This window comes from Nematostella vectensis, chromosome 2, assembly GCF_932526225.1.
Source record: "Nematostella vectensis chromosome 2, jaNemVect1.1, whole genome shotgun sequence".
In the NCBI taxonomy this organism is placed as follows: Eukaryota; Metazoa; Cnidaria; class Anthozoa; order Actiniaria; family Edwardsiidae; genus Nematostella; species Nematostella vectensis.
The window spans coordinates 21,072,577-21,080,810 of record NC_064035.1 but is presented as its reverse complement, the minus strand read 5'-3'; the positions used below and the strand labels follow the sequence as shown (position 1 = coordinate 21,080,810).

Sequence of the window (8,234 nt, the reverse complement as noted above, 5' to 3'; positions counted from 1 at the left end):
ACTGCAACTGATTATTCAGAAGAATGTTTTGAAATTTAACTCCACAAATATACCTCCTGACATGCATTACATATTGGTGCACCCACCCTTTGGCCTTTTTTTCAGAAACTTTGGATCCACCCATACAGGCTACTAAAAAATGAATGCAATGGAGGCAGATCCTAAATTACTGAAAGTTTCTAATTACAAACCAAACCATGTTCATTGATCTATGTTGGGGGCAGAGAGGAATAAATATACAAATAAACAAAAAGTCAATGGGGAGTGAAGGAAAGGAAGAAATGTGACTCTATTTTAAAAAAAATGTTACTCTATTCTAAAACATTTATTACAATAATGCAACTTGACTGAGCACTTTCCTAGTATTTTCCTTTCCCTATTACCTTTAGGATTGATATAAAACTGTTTTCTTTACAAATTTATTAATGAAAAAGCACAAGTTTGTTGTTATCTTTATATAATTTAAGTACTTTGATCTAATAAAAACCTCTTCCCTTTATAGAACTTGTATCAAAGCTACATTCTGACCAGCTTTGCCCTTGCAAAGAAACAAATAATGAATGAAACAGCATTCCAAAGATATAATGATACAGTTATACATTTCAGGTGCCATATGGAAGTTTTGACTATCACATACTGGTATACTCCATCACAAAGGATATTACAGTCATGCATTACATATTGGTGCACCCACCCTTTAGCATGGTGGCCTGCTGTTTTATAGAAACCCTGGATCCACACATGCTAATGCTACTCCAAAATTAAATGCAATGGAGAAGAACAAATTTACTTGGGAAGCAAATTCTAAAAAAATCCTTGATATTAATGAAAGTAGTGCTAAATGAAAATGTCTTATTTCAAACATAACCTATTTAAATTTATTTAGGGTGCAGAGGGGAAACAGCAAATATTATCAATTGCGTACAAAAATAGTGAACAGAGATGGAAAAAAGAAAGAAATGGGACAATATCTATGATAAAAAAATTAACAGTAATGCAACAACACTCTCCTAACATTTCCCCTTTTCCTCATTATCTTTAGGTTGATAGAAAAAGTTTTCTTTACAGATTTATCATTGAGAGCAAGTATTTTGCTCTAAAAAAACCTATTACACTTATACTGTCGTATAAAAGTAAGAAATCCCATACTATATTATCTTAATATTTGCCTATTATTATGCCTTCCAGCCTTAAGAATCAATCATGGCCCTCAGGTAGTCCTTGGTTGGTTTAAATAAAAGTGAAAACAATTAATTATTTTTTTCTTTCAAAACAATATTTTCATCATGCCATTTATAACCTTACTAATTTTCCACAACTATTTGAATAAAAAATGTAATGTATTTGAGAAAAACCTTAGGATCAAAACAAATAAACAGTAATGGCGGACTCTCGTTGTTTATTGCTGTAACCCAGAAAACCTTGCGGTCATACAAACAGGAATCCCAAACATTACATACTGCCCCACCCAAGTTTACAACTAAACGATACTTGCTTGCTGAGGCCAGTAAAACTATCAAATTTATACACACAACATGTCAATAAGTAAAAAACAACAACAATGTCCATGACAAGTTCTTGACAAGTTCTTGACAAGTTGTCAATCCATCAGATCCGGAAAAATGTACACAGTGTGTGATATGCTGCTTAAAATTAACATACATAGTCTTTGAGGTGAGTAGGTGTGGTTTTGAGTCGAGTACTTCTTCGCAGAGTACTTGCAGGTTCAGAAGCTGGAAGCTCTGTCTTCTTCGGTTCCAATGAAGGTTCTGGAACTGTGATCTCAGGTTCCTTAAATTCCTCTGGAATCTGCTTGGGTACAGTTGTTTGCATTGGAACTTGGGCCAATTCTGTTGAACTCTGAAGATCATTGGCGACTGTGGGTGTGCTTGTCCTCAGGCGAAGATGGTCAACATGTCGTCGAAACACTCCACCTGAACTGAGTTGAACGACATACGAAAACGGTCCTGACTGTTGAATAATTGTTCCACATAACCACTTTGGACCATATGAAAAATTCTTGACAAATACTGGGTCATTCACTTGAAATTCTCTGAGTGGCACTAGATTGTCGTGTTGTTTCTTCTGTGCGAGCTGTTTATCTTCTACACGAGTGCGAATTGTGTCCTGACTAAGGGGGTTTACCAGGTCCAAGCGCGTCTTCAGCTTCCGGTTCATTAATAGCTCACCAGGTGTTTTACCAGTGGTTGCATGAGGTGTGGTACGATAGCTTAGTAGAAATCTGCTTAACTTCGTGTCTAAGTTTTCCTTTTCCCCTCCCATCTTCTTCATTGTTTCCTTGAAAGTGCGAACATATCTTTCAGCAAATCCATTGGATGCTGGGTGTTTAGGTGCTGAAGTGATGTGTTTTATGCCATTCTCAGACATAAAAAGGGCAAATTCTTCACCTATGAAGGCAGTTGCATTATCAGATACAATGATATCAGGCAGTCCATGTACTGAGAAGCATTCTCTTAACTTCTGGATGGTTACTGCAGCAGTACTGGAGTTTGTCTTGAATACCTCGATCCACTTACTATAGGCATCACCGATCACCAGGAACATGTGTCCTTCGAAAGGTCCTGCATAGTCAATATGTATGCGAGACCAAGGTCTAGACGGCCACTCCCACGGATGTAGGGGTGCAGTAGAAGGTGCCTTAGCATTACTTTGGCAGCTTGTGCAATCTTTCACCTTTTGCTCAATATCCGCGTCCAGGCCAGGCCACCAGAAATAGCTTCGGGCTAACATTTTCATGCGAACCATTCCAGGATGTCCATCATGTAGTTCCTGGAGAAGCTTGACTCTTCCTTGAGGAGGAATGACTACGCGAGAGCCCCAGAGTAGACAGCCATCCTGACAGCTAAGTTGGTGCTTTCTATCAGAGTAGGGCTTGAACTCAATGCGATCATTTGAATTGGGCCAACCGGACATTACTTGGTGTCGTACTGCACTAAGAATAGGATCTTTTGAGGTCCAACGCTCAATGTCCTTGACTTTAACGGGTGTGTTGACTTCAAGATGATTCATTACAAACATAATGTCGCCAGGCACTGGAACATTTCTGGTTTCATTTGGCAATGGCAGCCGGCTCAGGCCATCGGCATTACCATTTTTCTGGCCTTCTCGATATACTAAAGTGTATGAGTAGCCTGACAGGAATACCGCCCACCTCAATATGCGTGGTGAGGCTGAGGTCGGTATTTGTTTAGTTGACTGTAGCAGACCCAGCAGGGGTTTGTGATCAGTGTAGATGGTAAAACTCCGTCCATATAAGTATGAGTGGAACTTCCTCACCCCGAACATGATGGCTGCTGCCTCTTTGTCGAGCTGTGAATAGTTCTTTTCGGCTGGGGACAGAGTACGTGAGGCATATGAAATAGGACGTTCAGTCCCATCATCCATCACATGTGAAATAACACAACCAAGACCATATGGTGATGCGTCACAAGCAAGGGTTAACTCTCTTTCCAAGCTGTAATGCACTAGAAGTTGTGAAGAGTGAAGTGTGGACTTGGCTTGGTTCCAAGATTTTTCATGTGCTTCACTCCAGTTCCAAGGTGTGTCTTTGACTAACAGCTGATGTAAAGGAGATAGTATTGTAGTGATGTTAGGTATGTAACAAGCGTAATAGTTAAGCATGCCTAAAAAGGCTTGCAGTTCTTTCAGATTAGAAGGTCTCGGTGACTCTTGAATTGCTTTGATTTTCTCGTCAAGGGGGTGGATACCATCTTTGTCTATGCGGTGTCCCAGGTAAGTGACTTCAGGTGCTTGAAAAATGCACTTCGAACGTTTAAGACGGACGCCAGCTTTGTCCAGACGTGACAGGACTTCTGTTAGACTTTTGAGATGATCTGCTGATGTCTTCCCGGCAATGAGAATATCATCTATTCGTACTACAACATTCGGAATACCCTGCAGTAAATTTTCCATTGTGCGTTGGAAAATCCCAGGGGCTGAGGCAATGCCGTAGCACAGTCTATTGTACTCAAATAGGCCTTTATGAGTGGTGATAGTGGTGTACTTCTTTGATTCTTCATCTAACTCAAGTTGTTGATAAGCTTGACTCAGATCTAGTTTTGTAAACTGCACTCCACCTCCAAGTTGAGCTAGCAGATCCTCTGTTTTAGGAATTGGGTAATTGTCAAGTTTGCTAACTTGGTTCAAAGTAACTTTGAAGTCTCCACAAATGCGTATAGACTCATCAGATTTGACAATGGGCACAATGGGTGTTGCCCATTCCGAAAATTGAACTGGACGAATTGTTCCTTCTTCTAACAAACGGTCCAATTCTCTCTCTACCTTCTGACGTCGTGCATATTCTACCGTGCGAGGTTTAAAGTACTTGGGTTTGGCTTGAGGATCAACGTATATCTTTGCTTTCACTCCTTGAATTGTCCCTAGTCCTTCCTTGAATAAATTTTCATGTTTCTTTAGCAGGTCAGACACATCAGGGGATACAACTTGAACTAGGAAAATCTCTGGCCATGACAACTTAACATGTTGTAACCAATCTCGTCCAAAGAGACTGGGCACCTTGCCTTGTACAACTATAACTGGCAAGTGTTCAAAGAAGTCCTTGTACTTGACTTCCACTACAAGCTTTCCTAAAACTGGAATTGTCTCCCCGGTGTATGTTTTCAAGGTTAGCTTGGTATCTTGCAGATTGAGAGATGAACCCTCAATGTTCTTCAATTGATCAAAAATGTCCTCTCCGATTACTGAAAGTGATGCACCAGTGTCCAGTTCCATTTGAACTTTAAGACCATTTAATTCAACATCTACTACATACGGATTTTGGCGGTTGCCTTGACTGACAGCAAACAATGGATATATATCTTCATCTTCTATTTCTTTATCAGTATCCAGGACATGAATTGCTGGTTTCCCTTGTTTTGGATGGTGGTTTGAATTTTGCTTGGTTGTCTCGGACGACTTTTTTGCTTTTTTGAGACATTTGGCAACAATATGTCCTTTCTTTTTACAATAATGGAACGTGGCCTCCTTGAAACGACATTTTGACGGGTGGTGATTTTTTCCACAACGATAACACTCTTTATTTTCGCTTTTAGAACGCGGTAAGGGCGAAGAACTGACCTTTTTTACAGATGCAGACGTTGAACTTAACGTAGAAGGAGCAGATTGAAGATCGGCCATGTGCTGTGCGGTCGTTTCCATAGACGAAGCAATGTCGTAAGCTTTTTTGAAAGTTAAGTTCTCTTCTGATAGCAAACGCCTTTGGATTCTTTCATTGTTAATTCCAGACACCAGACGATCACGCAGCATATTTTCCAGACTGCCACCAAAATTGCAGTATTCTGCCATGTTTCGTAGAGCCGCTACAAAGTCAGACACGTTCTCCCCGCTCAATCTGAAACGGTTATTGAACTTGTGCCGTTGCACGCTTTCACTCGGTTTTGGGTTGAAATGGCTCTTTACCAAGGTGCACAAGTCAGCATAAGATTTCTCTCCAGGTTTCGCTGGGGCCAGCAGATCAGACATTAATTTGTAGGTTTTTTTCCCTACCGAACTGAGGAGGATTGCACGGCGTATTTTCAAGTCATCGTCAGACGTAGTTACTCCATTTGCTTCAAAATAGAAGTTTAGACGCTCGATATACTGTTCCCATGAATCAGAATCTCTGTCGAATTCGTCTATTTTGCCGTAGGTTGCCATTTCCGAAATCCTCGTCGCCAAAAAATGTAATGTATTTGAGAAAAACCTTAGGATCAAAACGAATAAACAGTAATGGCGGACTCTCGTTGTTTATTGCTGTAACCCAGAAAACCTTGCGGTCATACAAACAGGAATCCCAAACATTACAAAAATAAATAAACACATTAGAAAGTATGCAAGATGCCGACAATATAAAAGCAAAAACAATATAGGTAATAAGGGTTGCATTTAGTTTTTTTATTTTCGAAGAGAAAATTCTTCTGTAATTGTAAAATTAAAGTTGTTATGATAATGTTGAAAAAATGTTGCTAGCTGTATCTTTGAAAAGACTAAATACACAGAATATAAAGACAAGAAAGGTCTTCTTTAGCAATATATGACAGGATGATATTTGTCAGCCTTTATTAAATATCTCAACACAGTCAATAAATTATAGAGAGAACGAAGAATATCAAAGGATGTTGTTATGCTCAACATGTTTGATCACGACCACGAATTCTCAAAGCAAACTCTTGAAACAAATGTATAAATCCAACAAGCTTCCTTGACGGAAGCTGCCTCCAATCATCTGTTATCTACCAAGCTACTGTAACAAGAAAGGACAACAACACCTCCGAAACCTACGTAGGACTAACAGAGAACGAGTTCAAGACAAGATATAGAAACCACACCGCCTCATTCCGACACGCTAAACACAGAAACTCGGCCGAACTAAACAAGTACATATGGAGCCTTAAAGACAACGACATAGAACACTTTATTTCATGGAAAATCCTGTCATCTCACTCCGCCTACAACAGCTCTAGCAAAAGATGTAATCTCTGCCTGAAAGAAAAACTTATCATTATCCGCCAACCCAAGCTATCAACTTTAAACAAGCTTAACGAGCTAGTGTCTTCGTGCCGCCACAGGAACAAAGCCTTGTTATGCAACAGCTGAACTATTCAATTTCATCATAACAGCCATTCAAATTTCGCGCCCTATTTTTATGTTAATTTTATACATAGATAGTATATAAGTGATGGTAGTAATATATTCTTAATAAATCTCCTGAAGAGTGGGCAACCACGAAACAGGCTTGTAGAGATGAAACGGTAGTTCGCGTGTTTTTTTCTTACAAACCAAGATATACATCAAAACAAGGATATATGACTTTGATATGACATCCTGACGTCAAACTAAAGCTGGTAAGGTGTTTTAGTCTGAGCGATTGGTTATGGAAAAAAAAACGTACAAACAAGCATTATAAAAGCACAACAATAAAAGAAAAATAACTTTCATATTCTCAATACAAATCGTCGTCTAAAACTCAGTTTGGCAGTTTTTTTTTCGCTTTCTGTTGTGGTTGTGTTGTTCGCTTTTGTTGTAAACTGTGAAGTTGTCGAATTTCTGCTAGCAAGGAACTCGTCGAAACAAGCGAATGATTTTTATAGCTGAAAACAGACATCAAGGCCCTTTCTTCTCAGGATCTCCTTACATAAATATAGACGTGAATGAATATACAATGGTAGTGTAGATCCTCCATAGTCCTGCTCTATAGACCTCTTTTTAGCTGTTGCGACGGGCGGGATTCACGAACACTCGGGTAGATTTTACTATCGACTCGTACTTCAGACAAAACGGTTCCTAAAAGACTTCAGTCCATTTGAATCCGCATACTTTCTCATTAAATACTGCCTTTTTTTTCTGTGAACATACGAGTTTTGAACTAAATCCCATAAAAGCGTAAGACCGAGAGGGGCCTGAGAGTTGCGCGGCTGGAGCGGTCAGCGGTAATCAAGCCTATCGGACGTGTTCAATTCTGTTCCGATTCAAATGTGATTTTGCCATCTTTTCACTATGGCAATGGCTCTCCAACTACCCATAACTATTCTTGCCATCGTACTTAATGTACTGGACAGCTCAGTCAGCGAGGTTTGTTCGTCTGAGGCGCCATTCGCGATACCCGGAGTTCAAGGTAACTTGGAATTTAAAGCCAGTTCATTCAAAGTCAATCAGCCAAGAAGCTCTGCATTTGCATTCATTAATTCACTGTCAAGGCAGCGTCACGGCCGAATGCTTGGCCCTGTTTTGAACGATTCTACGTCGCCTCGCATTTCATTGATCCTTATAATTATGGCAAATGACTGTTCAACGATGAACCCGGGCCCCGTTAAAGATCCTTGTGGCATCTGTCAAAAGCCAACTAGATCGAACCAAAGAGCGATTCAGTGTGACGAGTGCGACATGTGGTATCATACGAAGTGTATTGCCATGACGGCTCAATCTTATGACAGATTGGGTAGTGACTCCCAGCTTGCGTGGCTGTGCAATAAATGCCTTTTCCCAAACTTCTCGACGACGTTCCTGTTAAACGAAATGGATCTTTGTCACGAAAACCGCTTTGAAAGTCTCTCATCTGATTCAACAATAAGCAGCGACCCGGGATCACCTTTGTTTACGTCTAGCCCTTCAAGATTCCATGATCCCCAAGGGAACCGAGTTAAGATAACACGGAGAAAGTTAAAGATCCTCTCTCTTAACTGTAACGGGCTAAAAAGCCCGGCCAAAAAGTCGCA

The 8,234-nt window shown here is 40.1% G+C and overlaps 1 protein-coding gene across 1 annotated transcript; it reads right to left on the bottom strand.

Moving 5' to 3' along the window:
- Positions 1–1,382: 1,382 nt before the first annotated feature.
- On the bottom strand, positions 1,383–5,817 carry LOC125561048 (uncharacterized protein K02A2.6-like). The gene has a single exon (XM_048724028.1). The coding sequence runs from the start codon at positions 5,674–5,676 to the stop codon at positions 1,654–1,656; it is 4,023 nt and encodes a 1,340-aa protein (XP_048579985.1). The 5' UTR covers positions 5,677–5,817; the 3' UTR covers positions 1,383–1,653.
- Between the last annotated feature and the right edge of the window lie 2,417 nt (positions 5,818–8,234).

Coding starts and splice junctions, on each gene's coding strand:
- LOC125561048 (XM_048724028.1), bottom strand. CDS start 5,676: ATGGCAACCTACGGCAAAATAGACGAATTCGACAGAGATTCTGATTCA.